This window comes from Mytilus californianus, unplaced genomic scaffold (genome assembly GCF_021869535.1).
Source record: "Mytilus californianus isolate M0D057914Y unplaced genomic scaffold, xbMytCali1.0.p SCAF_1, whole genome shotgun sequence".
Classification (NCBI taxonomy): Eukaryota; Metazoa; Mollusca; class Bivalvia; order Mytilida; family Mytilidae; genus Mytilus; species Mytilus californianus.
Genome location: NW_026262581.1, coordinates 136,898,308 through 136,920,129, shown reverse-complemented (window position 1 = coordinate 136,920,129; position 21,822 = coordinate 136,898,308). Strand labels below are relative to the sequence as shown.

The window sequence follows — 21,822 nt, the reverse complement described above, 5'->3', positions numbered from 1 at the left end:
TTATTTTCATTGGATAATTTTTTTCGGGAGTTTTCTTATTTGAATGAATGAACTCCGAGAACATCGCATTTTGAATTCTCGCACTTGTTATGAAAACTTACACAGACGCAAACAAACTTTCACAGGTAGTGTTAAAGAATAATTTATTATAACATCGTAAAAACAACACTTTTCATTTCCATAGTACACATACTGGTATTAATGTCCAACATTCACCAGGAGGCACAATTTCTTGCTTCATATTCATAATAAAAATTATTTAATTATAAAAGTCAAAAGATCTGGCCATCGAAACACAGGCACTTGTTTTTGTCAATGGGGGGTTTACTATCCACACTTGTACGAAAAATCACGTGATTTTCGTACAAGTGTGGATAGTAGAACCCCCATTTACAGAAACAAGTGCCTGTGCACAGAGACATATGAATACATGTCTCTGCTGTGCATCAAGAATGACATCGTAATTTTTTAATTTATTTTTATCCCAAACAAGGATTTGTATACTATACAAATCCTTGTCCCAAATATTTGTCATAGTTTTTGAATGATAGGACAGATTGGTATCTTATCTCGATACTAAATGAAGAACTGATCATCAAATCTTAACAAATAAAATAATTTTATCATGATTATACATTCTTCAATGCTTTAACTAAAAATAAGGAGATGTGGTATGATTGCAAATGAGACAACTGTCAACTAAAAGTCTAATGAAGTGGATGTAAGCAATTAAAGGCAACTGTATGGCCCCCAACAATGAGAAATATCCATACCGTATTGTCGGCTTTAAAAGGCCCTGACATGAAAAACATGAAACAATACAACTGAGATAACTAACTGCCTGATTTATAACAAAACAATTAGGAAAAACAAATACATGTATCAGTGTTCCAGCTAGGATTTGTAAATAGAGGGGCGCGTTTTTAAAAAAGGGCACTTTAGCGCGTTTTCATTGAAAAACATAATGACATATTTTTAGCAAGCATGTAGCCAAGTTAAATACTCTATACTATTATATACAAGTTTAAAAATCATTTATTTAGAACATATAAGTTAAAATCAAACTGAGAGCACTAATAGTCATTACTATATTCATTTCTCTTTCAGAACTACAGATTTTTTCAAAGAAGAGTTCAAATGCAAATAAATATTAAACAACATTGCCAAGTCTTCTGTTTTTCTTTTTGAAGAAGGTTGTCACACATTGATCAAGAATTTTTTCAAATTTAGTTTCATCACAGTTTAATTTTACAGTTAATATTTTTGTTAATGTCTGTGTTTTCAAGTTTGCCCTGTGACTTGTCTTTATCAATTTGACCTGAGAGAATATTCTCTCCACCTCTGCTGTACTGAGTGGTTGTATTATTGCAACACTGAATAGTTTTGCAACAAGAGGGTGCATAGATAATAGGTTTTTATCCTTATGACAAGGTGAATGAAATAGCTCTAGCAGACTAGGTAAGGAACGATCTGTGAGTTCTGCTGATGACACAAGAGCTATAAAGTCCTGCCATTGAATAAGAAGCGTTTCAGGGTCCATGTCAAATGTATTTGCCAGAGCTTCTATCTCTGTATAACCATACATTGTTTCAATGTTGTCTGTTCCTGTAAGGTCTAAAATGGGCAACTGATCGATTGTGTCAGTTATTGCATATTTATGTTGTTCACTGTCTTGATGGATTTGTATCTTATCTTTGCGCAACAGTTTATAACCTACAGTAGACCATGTCTGACTACCATTACTTCCATGTGATTGATGCTTGCACATCTTCTATTTTGCATCGTCAGGTGTTAAAAAATCAATTCATTTAACTTGGATGTTTGGTGCTTCAGGACAAAGGGATTAGACAGGGTCGTAAATTTCACCTGATTAAGTAATTGACTCTAATCAAATAGGTGATTATATACAGGTAACAAGTGTCAACAATTTTAATCTGTTGTCTTAATGAAGTGTGTATAAATTAATAAAGAACTCAACAAAATGGCGACGATATGAGGAAAAAAGATCGTTTTTTAAACTTTTTTCAAAAGGGCACAGAGGGGCGCACCAGAAGGGCAGAGAGGCAGAGGGGCGCTTAAAAAAGGCAGAGGGGTGCAAAATTTCGGGGGCGGGGCGCGGCGCCCCTCCATTTCATGCTAGCTGGAACACTGTGTATGACAGACAAGAACCAACGACAACCACTGAACTACAGGCTCCTGACTTGGGACAGGCACAAAAAGAATGTGGCGGGTTAAACATGTATGTGAGTGCTCAACACCCCTAACCTGGGACAGTGGTGTTACAGCACAACATAAGAACAAACTATAAAAATCAGTTGAAAAGGGCTGAACTCATCAGATTGATACAAAGCAGAAAAATTGCAAAAATGATCAGCAAATCAAGTTCTACAAATAAGTTTACATGGTAGAAATCGTCAGTCGACTCCTTATTAGAGTTGCAGTGTATTGCCCTTTAATGATGATTTTTACCAATATTTTGTGTTTTTGCCTTATATCTTACAAATTATAATAGGTAGATAGAAACTTAAATGAGCAAAAATGATCAGCAAGACAAGATCTACAATTTAGACTACATGGAGGAAATTGTCTGACGACTCCTTATTTGAGTTATTGCCCTTACAGAAAATGTGCTGATACTAATCATGCTATTTAAAAATGAATCTTTAGCCTTTACTTAGAACGCTTCCTCAAAATGTTAAAAAAGACAGTGAAGGTTAAAATTACACATGTAGGACCTGAAAATAAGGTAGCTGTATTCAAAAAGTTACCCTGTCTGAATCTGTAAAGCAAGTTCTGATTTACGAGACCTGATACAACTGTACAAAAGTTTGATGCTCTCAAAAATTTAAAATATCTTCTAGTATGGTTAATGATCAGTAAGAGGAAAATACCAAAATAAAGTTTAATTTTACAACTACTTTGCAAAGTACTAAATGTTTTTATACATTACCTTTTAGAAAATCTTAAAGCATCATGGAGATGAATTTACTGACCTGCTCTGTTGTTGTGGAAGACTTAACAAAAACAGGGGATGTCATCAAACGCACACCTTATAAAAGTTTGTCATTATCATTAGGCCGTAATGAATTCAATGATGTTACACTTAGAGTTGATTACGGTAAAAAAGATATCAAATATGCTTTAAGAGAAATCAAACTCTTCAAAAAGTTTGTTAAAGATGGAAAGGCCACAGTAAGAATACCAGATCGGAATATCCAATTTATGTTGTCCAACTGTCCTCCCGATAAACTAATGATGTTCTTAAGAACAATGCATACAAAGTTAGAGGTTGGTAAACAGAAAGGATTCATGTCTGATAGAAAGAAATTATTATCAGAGCGTCAGAGAACTTTTGATGAAATAAGTCCTCTGACTATGAAGGATGTTCACACTGTACATGAAGCTAGAGCAAAAGAGCTGGAGAAGGACTTGTTCACACCTAAAGGAAAGAGGAAAAGGGTAGACGACAACAACAAGGAAAATCAGCCTCCTAAAGGGCTTAAAATGGCCAGAAAATTAGTTTCTGTAGTACCAAGATCAGTTATACCAGTCAAACTTAGTAAAGAACAGTCCTCTGTGTTAGAGGCAGTGTCTAGAGGAAGAAGTGTATTCTTTACAGGGAGTGCTGGTACTGGAAAGTCATTTCTCATGAAAAGAATAATAGGTATTTACTAAAACTATAAAGCATCATTTATGTCAATTATAATATAAAATTGAGAATGGAAATGGGGAATGTGTCAAAGAGACAACAACCCGACCAAAGAGCAGAAAACCGCCCAAGGCCACAAATGGGTCTTCAACACTTGGTTATGAAATTAGATTTAGCTGATAACATATTTTGATGGAAGAAAATGGTATGAATAGAGATTGTTGAGAGTAATCTCTTGAATTGTGAGACATAAGAAATCACATGATTAATTTTTTTAACTTCATTCTGCTGCACTCGATATAACTGCTAATCAAACTACTGTTACTTTGGTTACATTATAAATGTAACGAAATTAAAATGTATATTTGTACATATGTTTTAAAAAATATCATTACACACCATAAAGTTTTCTTTCATTCATGATCATATATTCAAATTGACAGTTCAAGCAATTACAATATTATTTTCCTTTAATCAATAGAAAATGTGATGATGAAACAATAAGTGAATGACTGACAATAAAAGTAACCATCAATATAGGGTTCCTAAATATAGATACTGTGGATTGAAAGGTCTGTTTAATAAATCTAATGTGAAAGTTAAAAGAATCATCTGGTATGATTGTTCTCATGGAGATTGTATAATTGTTGATAAATTTTAAAAAATAAACTTTCAGGAACATTGCCACCTCAGCATACATTTGCCACAGCTAGTACTGGTGTTGCTGCCTGCCATATAGGGGGAACAACTCTGCATGCATTTGCAGGTAATTATTGGTAGCTTATTAGCAACATATATACATTTCGTTCATTGCTTTGTACATAAATCAGGCCATTAGTTTTCTCGTTTGAATTGTTTTTCATTTGTCATCTCTCTGCCTTTTATAGCTGACTATGAGGTATGGGTTCAGCTCATTGATGAAGGCCGTACAATGACCTATAGTTGTTAACTTCTATGTCATAGGAACTCTTGTGGAGAGTTGTCTCATTGGCAATCATATCACATCTTCTTATTTTTATAAGTAGCAGTATGTACAATGTATTATCAAAGCAAGTTCAACAACTTTGAAGGAATAATGCAAAAAATATTTGAAATTGGTGAAAGTAAGATTTGATTTTGAAAAGGATATGATTTTCTACAGAACCATATCAAACATTTTACTTACTTCTGATAGATGCTTTCTTTATCATGTTTATATTCCATTTTATTGTCAATTTTTGGTAACAATTTCAAAGGCATATCAATTGCTCAAGACGTAGCTGCTTATTCTATATATAAATGCTTATTATGGCCTTTACAGTAGATATCTCATTGTCAAAAACTTTTGAAATGGAAGAATGTGAAAAGTTTAGCCAAGATAGTTTATTTGATCTAAAGATGAAATAATAAAATGATAATATTGACTTTCATGATATTGTATATTATAAATTGCATTGACTCAGTCACTCAGGTGAGTATAAAGTCAGACATATAGAATTTGCACTTGAAAGTCATTGTTTGGTAGATTATATATATTCATTTGTTTAATTATCAAACAATTTGTCATTTGTCAAGTTATGTGTAATTTTGTAGGTATTGGATCAGGAAGGGGTACATTAGAACATTGTGTACAATTAGCATCTCGGGCACAGGTAGCTCAACAATGGAGAAAGTGTAAACATTTAGTTATAGATGAAATATCCATGGTGGATGGGGAATTCTTTGAAAAATTAGAAGCTGTTGCTAGGTAACCTGAACTCAAAGCGAGATTGTAATTAATTCTCAGTGGTTCTTACAGATACAATCTGTTTGTAAGATAATGTGATAATGATCATGTCATGTAAATAAGTCATATGAAATAAGGATATGAAATGTTTGTTCATCTTATTTTTTAAGAAAATTAATTAGGAGAATATTGTCTACACAAACAGATCCCACTTCTTTTATAGTGTACTGTCTTCTTTGATAGTTGAAAATGCGTTATTCATAATGACACTTGAAATATTTTAGGTAAACATCTAAGTTTGACACCAGAATTCTGCTCATGCTACTTATCAAAATAAAGCTTTGTCTAAAGAATAGGATCAATTTAAGACTTAAAGTGACAATAGATTCTTTTGAATGTTTATAATGCTATGATGGTATTGCATGTTCTTTATTTAACAGAGTGATAAGAAGGAATGATCAACCTTTTGGTGGAATACAGCTGATAATGTGTGGAGATTTCCTTCAGTTACCTCCTGTTACTAAAGGCAAAGAAAAAGTCAATTTCTGTTTTCAGGTATGGCTTAATTCAGGAAATAACATCATAAATTGTTTAATACTGCCACTTTTATATGTGTAAATAAATAAAGAATATGTTGAAAGGACTTAATTGTGTTACCTTCACCACAAAACTCTGCAACCATCCTTTGATCTGTTCTCATAATCAACATAAAGGTTAAGTGAGAAATTTTGTTTAATTTATACAAAACTTTTATAGACTCCAGATGGTTAAGAGTTTGGCCTGTGTATTGCTTGATCCCTAACTTGTTGAAGATAGTATGCTACCCTTTAGATGTCTCTAAGTTATTTTTATACGTATATTGCTATCACGTCGTCATTGTCCGAAGACATTTGGTTTCCGGACAATAACTTTAGTTTAAGTGTATGGATCTCTATGAAATTTCATTAAAAGGTTCAATACCACCAAAGGAAGGTTAGGATTGTTTTTGGGGGTGATGGTCCCAACTGTTTAGGAATAAGGTGCCAAAAAGAGACCCAAAACAAGCATTTTTCTAGTTTCAGGACAATAACTTGTGTATAAGTATTTTGAATCCTCTGAAATTCTACCACAAGGTTCAATACCACAAGAAGAAGATTGGGATTCATTTTGGGGGTAATTCCTCTGAAATTGTACCACAAAGTTCAATACCACAAGAAGAAGATTGGGATTCATTTTGGGGGTAATTGCCCAAACCATTCAGGAATTAGGGGCCAAAAAGGGTCTAAAACAAGCATTTTTCTAGTTTTCAGACAATAACTTGTGTTTAAGTGTATGGATGTCTCTTAAATTGTACCACCTTTTACAAAAAGAAAATTTCTTCAACCTTATTTTTTTGGGGGGGTCAATTTTTTTCCTCAAGATTTAAGAAATTGTCAATAAATCTTTGAAAAATTGGGGGTCACAATTTATTTTGCTAATTCTTTGTAGATAGTCTGAAAACAGATTTACTAAGTATTGCTCAACAGCACAGTGTATTGCACAACAGCAAGAAATCTTTAATTGAATATAAATTCAAATCATATATTAAACCAATTTCAAGTTCTTTGACTACATTTATTCTGTGTCAGAAACCTATAATGTGTCAAATATTTAATTACAATCGAAATTCAGACCTGTATCAAGCTTGAATATTAGTTGTGTCCATTTTTGTTCCAACTGTTCAGGGTTGGACCTCTGTGCTCAGCAAAGCAGTTTATTGTTGGTTAGTTTTTTGTATCATTGAGGTATTTGCTTTAATTTTAAAATGTATTTATATTATTTTTTATGTATTTTCGAATGACCAAATTCAAGTTTTATTGTAATTGATCAATTTTCTAATAAATAATGCCTATTGAACTTTGAAACATTAGTTATGGAAGCATTGTTTTAATAATTTCAGACTAAGGCTTGGAAGAAATGTATTCAGATGAATATAGAATTAACAGAAGTTAGAAGACAGTCAGATAAATCATTTATAGATATTCTACAACAGATAAGACTAGGGAGGTTTGTAGTATGACAACGGTTTCTTTGAAATTAATTTAATGGTCAACTTCCAACAATATATTTGTTTGGAAATTTTACAGAATATCATTGGAATATGTATTCTTGTTCAAAGGTGCTGTGAGACGTATCAATTTAACAAAATTAAACATATGGGACAGATTAAGTTTTGTACATTTGGAGCACCAAACAGGAATATATTTGCATATCCAAATTCTATTTCATTTGCATTGATATTATTTTTAAATTCCAAATTTAGATAAGAGCTGGGGAGAAAAACATGACAAAATGTAGGTCATGGGTGTTTTAGAAGATTTTCACTATTCATATAAGGAGTTATAGTCCTTGATTGATTAAAAATGGTATTTTATGTCATTTTGCAGCAATAAGTTGAGAATTGTTCATAAAATCATTTCCAAATTGTAACATGTTGTTTCTGATGACAAGTTTTTGACAATACATGTATCCACTTATGCTGTACAGGAGTTATGGCCCATGATTGCCTCAACATTAAATGCAAAACCTGGTTTGCTCTCATTTTGACAGCCTGTTGTATTAAGTATTGCATTGAAAGTTAATTGTATTTTAAAAGCTTTGCTGACGTAAATCTTGATTTTATTGATTCAAATGTATGATTTTATAGCTCTGCCATGAATTGCTAGTTAAATTCAATTTGCAAGAGATAGATATACAAATTATGATTGCAAAACTTTAAATTCAGTATAGACAACACCTAAGCACTATTCTTATAGGTGTCCTGACTATGTCTACACAACTCTGAGAGCGACAGCCAAACAAAGTATACAGAGAGATGGTATCCTAGCAACCAGACTGTGTACACACAAAGAGGATGTCAACCAGATAAATGAGCACCACCTACAGAAATTAAATGGTATATTTGAACTTTGATATGCTACATTAGTTTGTATTCTTATAAGAAATACATTCCAAAGGCAAGGGCATGAAAAGCCATAATTGGCCTAATTTTTTTACTGAAATTTACATACTATTTTTATACCTTAATATAGAGCGCATGTGAATACCAACTTATTAATTTACCACAATGTTTATCTATATGAACAGCACCTTTCATGTAAAAATTTTTGCATGTCCTCAATATTTCCTTTTAACAAATATATTTTGAAATATGCAAAATTTCCTATTTTTGTAGAAATGATGGAAGTTTGCTATCTTCCATAAATATTCATAATATTTCATAGATACTTTAGTTTAAACTTTACATTAAGCTAAAATCACCTTTTTTTGCAATACTTTAATTTTATAGGTTAATTGTCTACTTATTTTGCTTCATTGTAGGAGAATCTAAGTTGTTTACATCTACAGATAGTGATTCTGTGAATACACAGCAGATCAATGGGATGTGTCCAGTTCCAGACAAACTAAATCTCAAGATTGGAGCACAGGTAACTATTTGATATGATAAATCATTGAATAGAACTATCTCCAGTAAAAAAACACAATTTAAAATAATTTGTGTTTGTTATCTTTTTCAAAATTAAAATATTCTATATTTGATTTGAATTATCTCCCTTTAGGCTGGTTTATATCATAACATATTGGAGGAACTTCAGCATCTGTATCTGCTTCCCGTTAGTTGATTAACAGTAAATCCAGGCAAGCTTCTGTGAAGAAAAGAAGATTACTAGAGCCATGAATCAACATAGATGAATCACATAGAGTTAATGTAGCAAAACTCATATAAATTTAATTTGGTTAATATTAGACAAAAAAGTAATATTTCCTTGAATAATATATTTTTGTTGTTGTTTGTAGGTTATGCTAACAAAGAATTTAGATGTGCAGAAAGGACTTGTAAATGGAGCCAGAGGAATTGTTATTGGATATCAGAAAGATAATGATGGTATGTATGTGTAATGATTTGTGAAAAATACAACAGCTAAGGAAAGCATGTTGTAATGTTTTTTATTCGTATGATACAAGTTTACTGAGTTTAATAAGACACAATGAGAAGTTCTAAAATTTTTCTATTTCTATTACCTGTCAAGTTACTGATTTTAATTGCTTCTTGGAATATTGAAATTTTTCTTTTACTTTACTGTTCTTAAAATATTGATCAATTTGGGGATGCTGCTTTTATTTTTCTTTATTTTCTGGATTTTTATCTTAAAAAGTAAATGTGAAAGTTTTGGATGGATGAACCATGCTGCTTTATTTAAATTGATGCTGTATGCAAAAGGAGCATTAAATAATTCCAATAGTGTATTTTCCAAAGGTTGTAAGTTTCTAACAGTTACTGATTTTTTTCTCACCTTGACTGAGTCAAAAAGCGAGACAAAGGTATGCTGTTTCCTGTGGCGGCAACAATGTATCAGTTTGTGATTAGGTCATTTTAGGGAGAGGTAGGTCAATGATATTTGGTATGCAGTTGTATTAGTATTTGCACATCTCATTTCAATGGAGATTATTTGGCTCTGCCCCTCAGCCATGGTCTATTGACTTTGAAACTTTTGCTTAGTTAAACATGTATTAGTTTGTGATTAGGTCAGTTTATGGGGAACCACTAGTGGTAGGTCAATGATATTTGGTATGCAGTTGTATTAGCATTGGCAAATCTCATTTCCATGTCAATTATTTGGCCCTGCCCTTCAGCCATGGTCTATTGACTTGAAACTTTTGCTTAGTTAACATGTATAAGTTTGTGATTAGGTCAGTTTATGGGGAACCACTAGTTGTAGGTCAATATTTGGTATGCAGTTTTATTAGCATTGGCACATCTCATTTCCATGGAGATTGTTTGGCCCTGTACCTTCAGTCATGGTTCATTGACTGAATATTTTGCATAACTTCCATGTTAAAGTATTGCTATTTAATTTCAACATTTGCATTTTACTATCAAAATAACAAAAAGGCAAGACATATCTCTGTGTTAACAGTTTATTTTTACTTACCCCATGATAAAACATTGGATCAAAGCTTTTTAGTGCAGTATGGTTACAGGAACTACCTGTTGTATGTATTATTAATTTGCTCTCGTCTTGAACATGCATGAAATATTTGCCACTGGACATAAAGCCATCGACAATTAATCAATCAGGAAAAGTATATATGGGCTAAGAATTAGAGAAATATATGTATTGAGGTTAAAATCAAGTTTTACCAACTTTTATGATAATTATTGAAAGTAATGTGTGGTAAGTCACCTTTCCACTGGTGTTGTACATAGATATGAATAAATGATAATTTGTTATTTACTTGAAAGAGGTCTGACACATAAGAAATGAAAAGGTATACCTTTTTTTAAATCTTAACAGAGATAAAAATCTATATCCTTGTGTTGATCAGATTCTCCCCAGGAGGTGAAATTTATTCAAACAATATTTGTCAGAAATCTTATAAACACTTGCTTTAAAAGTTTTTAAGTCATTGCACTTTTTTGTAACTTTCATTGCATGAATATTGAAAAGGAAAGTAGACCTTGATTTTATTCAAATCCTGTATCATCTCTGAGTAAGACTTCTGGAGTAATAAGACCTTTGTTTTTGGTAGGCAGGTTTAAATCAAACAGAACAATTACAAACATCATGTACAATTCTTCATTACACTAATACAAGCTCAAAATCAGCTCAAAATCTACAAAGAAGTGTGAGGCCAACTTAAATTAAAAAAAGTTTCAAGGGCTACACTATCTTTTCAACTCTCTATAAATTGAAAAACAAGACACTGATATGTTCTGACATTCAATGGGAATGCCTGCACAAAAATTCTACATTAAAAATAACACCCAAAAAAAGCATATGTAACCCCTTTTTCTTCTTAAGATTGAATGAGTACTGATTCAAGAAAGTTTTGTTAAAATTGAAAGAAAAAAATCGATTGTGAATTTTTTTCTGTACACATTTTGCAAGTAAGTTTTCTACAGCTTTCTTTGTATTAAATCTATATGCTATAAATTTATGACTTATGATGGTTTTCACTGTAAATTAACTCTTTTCTGTATAATAACATTAAACATTTTTACTAAGTGAAAAAATAAGTACCAAGGAATGCTTTACAAAAAAAAAATATGTGAAAATATCTGTTTTTGTTTGAATAAAATTGAGAATGGAAATGGGGAATGTATTTTTTGTGGAACAGTATTGAAATATTAAAATTTGTCTTTTTACCTCAAACATGAAAAATTCAAACTGAAATATCAGAAAGTATGCCATGAAGGTATATTTTTTCACCCTTCATAAACCTTCTTAGAACAGTTCATATCCGATGAAATCAAAGTAATATCTCTTCTGTATCATATGACATTAAGGTAACATGTATAAACAATCCATTAATATTGTTAATACAATAACTGACTGATTCGGTCAGAAAATTATTTTCACTTGAAACAGCTTTGAGGAAAGGATAAAATGCCTTGCTTTCAAAAAATTGTAGGAAAAATATTTAGCAGATCTAAGCCCAGCATGACATAAAAAATCTGTAACAATATTGTAAGATTTAGATGAAGTACTCCAATTATCAGTGATGTTGTTTATATTGGTCCATACAGTGCTAGCATTGTTATTTGACAGATATAACATTAATGTGTCATCATGCATATTTTTAATAAGTTGCATTCTGATGCATTACTGAAAAATGGTGACAATGCTGCATCTAATAAATATTGTTTTAATTCATTCACCTGTGATATCATAATTACCAGGTAAAAAACATGGTGAGTAATGCAATTAGGTCGTGGTAGCCTTGGGTCTGTATACATTATGAGAAATCTTAATAGTATCTAAAGTGTTAAAGGAGGATCAAAGATTAAAATTGCAAGTTAGGTTCTGAGCATGACGTGATTGAACTAAGTTATTTAACATCCGTTGTCTATATTGGCAATGTGGTATAATATCAAACAATAAAGTGTCTTATTTTGTTTCATGATTGAAATATATTTACCTTGTAATTAAAATACTGATGCTGCTATCATTAAGCATTACAGTTTACAGCTTGTATGTAAATATTTGATTGGTGGGATCAATCTTTGTTGTACAATTCTTATGTTTTCCTTTACAGAGATGAGAAGTCATGAGAAAATTTGTTCTTTTAAATAAGAACTTTGTTAATTTAGATCAAAGTAACAGTAGTTGTTGTGCAAGTAAATACTTGTTTTCTGATTTATACACAGGAGCCTGTTCTGTGTTTTTTTTTTTAAATAGCCTTAGAACCTTGTTTTAATTTTTTCCATTTTTGTTGAGCCTGTGACTTCTGTTACAGAAAGGGAAACATAGGGACAGTGATCCGGCAGCGACTTTAACTAACTACTTAAAAACTTAACATTTCAGAAGGTAGAAGACTGGATGCTTCATACTTTGTATATAGATGCCTTATGTTATGAAGTCAAATGTCCATTGTCCTTGACCTCATTTTGATGGTTCAGTGACTACTTGAAAAAAGTTAAGATTTTTGTAATGTTAATTTCTCTCTTATTATGAGTAATAGGATAACTATATTTAGCAAAAATTAAAAAAAGTTTGGTCGTATATTGGTATCACGTTGTCGTCGTCAGCGTCGTCCGAAGACAGATGGTTTCCGGATAATAACTTTAGTATAAGTAAATAGAAATCAATAAAATTTAAATACAAGGTTTATAACCACAAAAGGAAGGTTGGGATTGATTTATGGGGTTATGGTCCCAACTGTTTAGGAATTAGGGGCCAAAAAAGGGGCTCAAATAAGCATTTTTGTAGTTTCCAGACAATAACTTGTGTTAAAGTGTATGAATCTCTCTGAAATTATACCACAAGTTTCCATACTACAAAGGGATGGTTAGGATTGACTTTGGGGGGTTATGGCTCAAACCATTTAGAAATTAGGGGCATAAAAAGGGGAAAAACAAGGGTTTTTCTGGTGAAAGGACAATTGAGACAATTTAAAAGGAGTGTAAGGGAGGTAATCCAAATCAAAATCGAAATCAATTTAAATAACAATGTTTGATTACCTCCCTTATATACAATGCTTGTTAATTATGTATTAAGAAATGATGATTGTCTGAGATACTGACCATAACTTGAGGAAAAGAATATTTTTTTGGAATAAGGGAAAGGAGGTGAAAAAAATTGGAGGGGGACAATTTTTTTCTCATTTCAGATTTCAGAAATTAAAAGAAAATTTTTTTTTGGGTGGGGGGGGGGGGGGGGGGGGGGGGGGGGTCAATTCGCATAGTGTATTGCACAAAAGCAAAAAATTGAATATAAATTCAAATCATGTAACCAATTTGAAGTTCTTTGACTACAGTTATTTTGTGTCAGAAACCTATTATGTGTCAAAAATTTAATTACAATCCAAATTCAGACCTGTATCAAGCATGAATATTGTGTCCATTTTGGCCCCAACTTTTCAGGGTTGGACATCTGCAATTGTATACAGCTGCGCTCAGTGAAGCAATTTATTCTAATACTGTATGCAATAGGTCAACTATATTTGGTGTATGGAAAAAATTTACCATTTACATGTCAGTCTGGCAGGGTTTATTTGACCTTGACCTCATTTTCACAGCACATTGCTCAATGTTAAGTTTTTGTGTTTTGGTCTGTTTTTCTTAAACTATAATCAATATGTCAACTATATTTGATGTATGGAATGATTGTAAGGTGTATATGTCTGTCTGGCAGGTATCATCTGACCTTGACCTAATTTTCATTGTTCGTTGGTCAAAATTAAGTTTTCATGGTTTAGTTTGTTTCTTAGAAACAATAAGCAATAGGTCAACTGCAATTGGTTTATGGAATGATTGTAAGGTGTTCATGTATTTCTGTTTTGGTTATCTGACCTTGACTTCATTTTCTTAGATCATGTTAAGTTTATGGAATGATTGTAAGGTGTTCATGTATTTCTGGTTTGGTTATCTGACCTTGACTTCATTTTCTTAGATCATGTTAAGTTTATGTGATGCTTGTAGTAAGCCTTTATATTTAGGACTATCAACATAAAATCAATGGTCAGTAAAGCAGGTGAGAAATTTCAGTGTGTGCACTCTTTTTAAATTTGTTAAAGGAAATAGTTGATTACAACTAGATAGAAACAACATCTGATATGTTATCACCTCAGATATAGTGCAATCAATTTATTAAGTAAAAGTCAGTATGATGAAATTATAAATTAGTTAAGGAGTAGCTATTTTTGTCTTGCCTCGATGTAGTGGATGCGAGACTTTTAATAGTGCTGTTTCTGGTGGTTTTGGTTGAGTCAACAATTTGTTTAAAGTTTGTGATTCGGACAGCTAAAAGGGGAACCACTAATGGTGATCCAATGATATTTGTTTAACAGATGCATTAGCATTTGCACATCTCATTTTCATGGAGATTATATGGGCATGTCACCTCAGTCATGGTTCATGGACTTGGAAAGTTTTCCATAATTTACCTGTTAAAGTGTTGCCATTTTAATTCAAACATTTGCATAAACTATCAAAATGGCATACAGGCTAAACTTATCTCTGTGTCAATAAGTTAGTGAAGGATTTCTTTTAACTATGAAAATGGGGTAAATCAAGATAAATTTGCTTTATTTTTATCTGATTAATGTAAGCCACAATTAAAATAATTACAAGTATACAGAATGTTTGCCAACAAACAATTATGTATGTTAATCATTCAAGTTCTACAGTATTAGGAACCTAATAAAAGCGTGAAGATAAAGCACATGACAGTCTCAGGTACATATCTAGGTGACTCTCACATAACAAAATTAATACATATTATATGCCTCATATAAAAACAATTTGTCGGAAGTACATGTATATGATAAAAAAATGAATACATCTCCCTTTCCATATCAGCCCAGGTCTCAGGCTGATATAGGGGTCTTAGGATGATACCCGGGCCAATATGGAAAATGCAAAAAAAGCTCTTGTCAAAGAGATGGGTACAAGTACATCTCATAGTATAATCAATAATATATGGAACATATCATAGTATAATCAATAATGTATGGAACATCTCATAGTATAATCAATAATGTATGGAACATCTCATAGTATAATCAATAATGTACGGAACATCTCATAGTATAATCAATAATGTATTGAACATCTCATTGTATAATCAGTAATGTATGGAACATCTCATAGTATAATCAGTAATGTATGGAACATCTCATAGTATACACCTATTGACTGGTTATGAGGGTAATAGCAAGTTTGTTGTCCCTGAGATACCAACTATTGCTCGAGGCAAAGCCGAGGGCAATAGTTGGTGTCAAAGGGACAACAAGCTTGCAGTTACACTCATTACCAGTCATTAAGTGTTTTATTATACTGAACAAAACAACTTTCTAAAAAGACTAAATACACCACTTGAAAAAAAAACCAAATAGTCACTTAAACGTGCACAAGGTGAACTATCGTTTGATTTGCCTGTGTGGTATTTTTCTATATTTTATTTACTTTAATCAAGATCAGGAATCCTTGAGTAAAAATTCCCATGCATATAATAAACGTTAGCTAAAATATATTACCATGTATACACCAAAGCAATTCCAGATTATGAAGACGCCGACAGACCCATACCATATATTTGTTATGTTTTAGTTCTTAAAATATGTCATGTAGATTTTCTTTTTCTTTTTTTAATTGCTTCTGGTAAGTAATATATTAATTTGAAATTACGACGACAGACACATACAGATTATACCGTTTACGATATTTCATAGTTAAACGTTGCCAAGCACACAAATCCATGTAGAATAGTCAATGACGTCATTGTTGTCCAATTAAAAATTAGTATGAAAAAGTATGGGAAATATGTTTATTAAACTATTGACTGACAAATAGTCTGTGGAATGAAATAGCACAAATATTTCATTCTTTTTGATATAGTAAAAAAAATACTGAGGTACGATAGTATAATCTATAATGTATGGAACATCTCATAGTATAATCAGTAATGTATGGAACATCTAATAGTATAATCAGTAATGTATGGAACATCTCATAGTATAATCAATAATGTATTGAACATCTCATAGTATAATCAGTAATGTATGGAACATCTCATAGTATAATCAGTAATGTACGGAACATCTCATAGTATAATCAGTAATGTATGGAACATCTCATAGTATAATCAGTAATGTATGGAACATCTCATAGTATAATCAATAATGTATTGAACATCTCATACTATAATCAGTAATGTATGGAACATCTCATAGTATAATCAATAATGTATGAAACATCTCATAGTATAATCAGTAATGTATGGAACATCTCATAGTATAATCAATAATGTATTATTTTGTGATAATTTTTCTTATCATGCTACTTGCTTGAGATAGAAAATTATTGTCAGAAACTAAGAGAGCATGTGCAGTTGTCAATGTAAACATCAACGATGTCATAAGCAAAATAGTGATAAAGAGATTATCAATGGTATTTCAAACTTGAAAAAGTTTCCCTGGCCCCCTTCGATGAGATTATAGGTGAGAAACACCCTCCTCGTTTGAAAACCCATCGTTAATCTATAAATATATCAAAATATGAGTCATTGTAAGATTTAACATAGTTATATTTTAGTTGTATGATAACTTATTATCAATTCACTTTCAGGTTATCCTATTGTGAAGTTTAGATGTGGCATGGAAGAAGAAATAAAACCTATCAGATGGTCATTTAAGTTCAGTGGAGGAAATATATCTACAAGAAAACAGATTCCATTAAAATTAGCATGGGCTATCTCCATTCATAAAAGTCAAGTGAGTTTTGGTCACTAAAATATAAAAATAACATTCAAGAAACTGAAATTAATTTGATGCACTATATGCAAATGTCAAAAATGTATTACTCCTCAGTTATGCTCTTTGCAAATCCTTCAAATTGTCAAAGGGTTATGAGCATACCCCCCCCCCCCCCCCCCCCCCCCCCAAAAAAAAATACCTAAAATATGGAAACTAAAATCAACTAAGGAATACCCTTCATAAACAAATTGCAGAATAAGAACATTATGTGGAGAAGTAATTTTGAGGATACATGTATCATTTTTGCTATTTCCTTTTTGTTTCTATTTCAAAAGCTTCTACAAAGAATTTTATTTATTGTTGTACAAATTTTATTGGAATTTTTTAATAATCAGTTTTTCACAAATCAGCTAGATATCTCATATACTGATAATAAACTATTCTAAAAAAAAAAAAATAGAAAACTTTCTGAGTTCTTGTTTAACTAAAGTGTTTTCATTGCAGGGTATGACATTAGATTGTGTAGAAATATCTCTGTCCTCGTGTGTTTGAATGTGGACAATCCTACGTAGCACTGTCTCGAGCCAAGTGTCTGGAAGGTTTACGAGTATTGGACTTTGAAAAGAGTTGTGTGAAAGCTAATTCAGAAGTTCTCAGATTTTATCATAAACTTGATCTACACAAAAGAATGATGCAGACAAGTATAGGAGATTATTAATGCTAATTTAATTAAGGGTTGATATTTTAATATTGCATGATGTACATGTGCTGTGAGAGGTTACTTCAAGGGTTGATTGTTTAATTTGTTAGAAATGATATGGTATAAATGTGAAATTAGATGTTACTTCTATTCATGGAAATGATGTAACCATGTGCAGTTAGAAGTCAATATAAGAGTTGATTCTAAAATATAATGTTGTATACTTGTTAAGTAAAGGTCACATTGATTGTTTGATACATGTACATGTAACCAGATCAATAAGGAGTGATGTGGTATACTTGTCTGTGAGCTACAGTTTTAAGGTTTGACTTTTAGAAATTATGTAATGTGTAAGTTGTGAGAGAAAGTTGTTGACAATACGTGATTTTTAAACATTTATTTTTAGTACATATATATATTCATTTAATGGCAGCTATGTAAAATTGTCCTGTAATGTTATTTGGGATATTGGATGATTTTATATATATGATAACCTCTTAATAGATGTTTTGTGTTTTTGGGTTACTGTCTCATTGACAATATTATCTTTTTACCTCATAATTTAAAGGAAAAGTCAATGTAATTCATTCAAGTTATAATACTCAAGTTTTTAGCTCACCTGGCCCAAAGGGCCAAGTGAGCTTTTCTCATCACTTGGCGTCCGTCGTCCTGCGTCCGTCGTCCGTCATCCGTAAACTTTTACAAAAATCTTCTCCTCTGAAACTTCTGGGCCAAATTTAACCAAACTTGGCCAATATCATCATTAGGGTATCTAGTTTAAAAAATGTGTCCGGTGACCCGGCCAACTAACCAAGATGGCCGCCATGGCTAAAAATAGAACATAGGGATAAAATGTAGATTTTGGCTTATATCTCTGAAACCAAAGCATTGAGAGCAAATCTGACAGGGTAAAAATGTTTATTAGCTCAAGATCTATCTGCCCTGAAATTTTTAGATGAATCGGACAACCCGTTGTTAGGTTGCTGCCCCTGAATTAGTAATTTTAAGGAAATTTTGCCTTATTTGGTTATCTTGAATATTATTATAGATAGAGATAAACTGTAAACAGCAATAATGTTCAGCAAAGTAAGTTCTACAAATAAGTCAACATGACCAAAATGGTCAGTTGACCCCTTAAGGAGTTATTGCTCTTTTATAGTCAATTTTTAACAATTTTTCGTAAATTTTTGTTATCTTTTACAAAAATCTTCTCCTCTGAAACTACTAAGATGAATTAAACTAAAGTTGTAAACAATCATCATTAGGGTATGTAGTTTAAAAATTGTGTTTGATGACCCCGCCCTCAAACCAAGATGGCCGACATGGCTAATAATAGTACATAGGGTAAAATGCAGTTTTTGGCTCATATATCTAAACCCAAAGCATTTCTAGCAAATCTTTCAAAAACAAAATTGTTCATTAGGTCAAGATCTATCTGCCCTTAAATTTTCAGACCATTCAGGCAACCTGTTGTTGGGTTGCTGCCCCTGAATTGGTAATTTTTAGAAATTTTTTCAGCTTTTGGTTATTATCTTGAATATTATTATAGATAGAGGTAAACTGTAAAGAGCAATAATGTACAGCAAAGTAAGACCTACAAATAAGTCAACATGACCAAAATGGTCAATTGACCCCTTAAGGAGTTATTGCCTTTTATAATAAATTTTTAACAATTTTCATAAATTTTGTAAATTTTTACAAAATAATTTCCACTGAAACTACAGGGCCAAGTTCATTATAGATAGAGATGATTGTAAGCATCAAGAATGTTCAGTAAAGTAAGATCTACAAACACATCACCATCACCAAAACACAATTTTGTCATGAATCCACCTGTGTCCTTTGTTTAATATGCACATAGACCAAGGTGAGCGACACAGGCTCTTTAGAGCCTCTAGTTTATGCATATTTATAATGAATTTTGATATCATCCATATTTCCATTTGATGTTGAGTTGGATTATCCCATTTCAATCTAACAAAGAAATATAAGTAAATCTATATAGTATTGTTTGTACAAAGGCATATCTGTTTTTTACATATTGGGTGCTAGAATGTGTGTGTAACTGTGTGTTTGGATGTATTAATTAAACTAGTATTTCTTGTTGTTCTTGTTTTAAAATTCATTTTTTTTTTCATTATTGGTTTTATACACTGAATTGTCTTGTCAGAATTTTATTTATTTTTGTAAATTATGAAATATGACTTTTATGAATTTTGATTGTGTCTAGTGATCAGGATTTAGTTTTATTTTCAATGTGAAATGGTTCAATTACTGTTTTTCAACACATTCTTCCTAATTAATCCAAAATTATACTTGCTCCTTTGATTAATGGTAAATAACCATCGCCTGTGTTAGAATTATCAGCAGATAACTGTCAAACTAAGAGGTAGTATATTATAGGGAAGCTGATTTATCTTTTAGGTTTTAAATATTGCATTATCAAAGTTCCAAATTTTATATTGAATTATGTGTTATATATATAGATAATGACAACAATTTACAAAAAATACAAAATTATTTTAACTTTCATCTTTTAAGAATGTCAGGGGCAATGTATTTAGTAGATTTTGAAAAAATTAGCAGCTTAGAAAACTTCAACGACTAAAAAGGTTAAAATTGATTATTTATGTAGTAATGTAGAAAGTTTTTGTTAGTTGCCAACCCCCACTCTCTTAATGAGATGTTTTAATATGAATTACACACTGTTGAACAATCTAAACTGAAACTGTTTTGTACACAAATTGAAATTCAAGGACAGTAAAAAATGTACTCTCAAGATATATTTTTTGATATTTTTAAGTTGAAATATTGAAATAAAATTATTTTACAATAATTTTTCGTATGTTTCTGCCACTTGCCTTCTACTGTTTCTCTGCTATCTCTCTTAACTATGTGGTAGATCAGTCACCTATCACAAAACATTTAGACTTTAGACATTTAGATCATTCGTAATGTTATTATTACATATATAGAGAGAGAGCATCACTGAGACAGTATCCCAACAATCCCATATTCCAAAAATATATTGATTGATTGGGGTGTTTATTTCAACGCCCTTGTCTATTTCATGTTGCCCTGTTTTTATTGTTGGAAGAAGCCAGAGAGAATCAAGATATTCTACAGAAAATCTGGCAATCCTAGTCAAATCTAGAGTAGAACTCACCTTCCCAGAGTGGGGTTAGAACTCACAACCTCAGTGTTGACAAGACTAGGGATCACTGAAGATGAAACAACTTAGACCACTAGGACACTAGGCCCCTCCAAAAATAGACATTGGAATGTTACATTACAAATCTTCGAATACCTATACATCTTACAAGCTTTAAAGGATCTCAAGAAATAAACCAACAAGAGTGCACACGCTGAAATGTCTCGCCTTCTTTACTGACCATTGGTTTTATGTTGATAGTCCAAAATATAAAGTTTTACTACAAGTATCACATAAACTTAACATGATCCAAGAAAATGAGGTCACGGTCAGATAAACCAAGCCAGAAATACATGTGCATCTTACAATCATTCCATACATAATATAGTTGACCTATTGCTTATAGTACGAAATGAACTTAACCAGGAAAACTTAACATTGACCAATGAACCATGAAAATGAGGTCAAGGTCAGATACTACCTGCCAGACAGACATATACACCTTGCAATCATTCAATACACCAAATATAGTTGACCTATTGCTTATAGTTTTTCTTAAACAGACCAAAACACAAAAACTTAACATTGAACAATTAACCTTGAAAATGAGGTCAAGGTCAAATAAACCCTGCCAGACTGACATGTAAATTGTAAAACATTTCCATACACCAAATATAGTTGACCTATTGCATACAGTATTAGAAAACAGTCCAAAACACAAAATCTTAACTTTAACCACTGAACCATGGAAAAGAGGTCAAGGTCAGATAATACCTACCAGTTGGACATGTACACCTTACAATCATTCCATATTCCAAAGATAGTAAACCTATAGCTTAAAGTATCTGAGATGAGGACTTGACCATGAAAACTTAATCTTGTTCACTGTTCCATGAAATGAG

At 31.7% G+C, this 21,822-nt stretch overlaps 1 protein-coding gene across 1 annotated transcript; it reads left to right on the top strand.

The window, feature by feature from the left end:
• Positions 1-54: 54 nt before the first annotated feature.
• LOC127735975 (ATP-dependent DNA helicase PIF1-like) lies at positions 55-20,605 on the top strand. Its single transcript, XM_052246456.1, is given in 12 exon segments — positions 55-125; positions 2,958-3,664; positions 4,326-4,415; positions 5,222-5,375; positions 5,795-5,909; positions 7,273-7,379; positions 8,129-8,268; positions 8,694-8,800; positions 9,171-9,258; positions 16,942-17,087; positions 17,574-17,609; positions 17,611-20,605. Coding segments are annotated over 11 exon segments (1,851 nt in total). The 5' UTR covers positions 55-125; positions 2,958-2,973; the 3' UTR covers positions 17,788-20,605.
• The last annotated feature ends 1,217 nt before the right edge of the window (positions 20,606-21,822 follow it).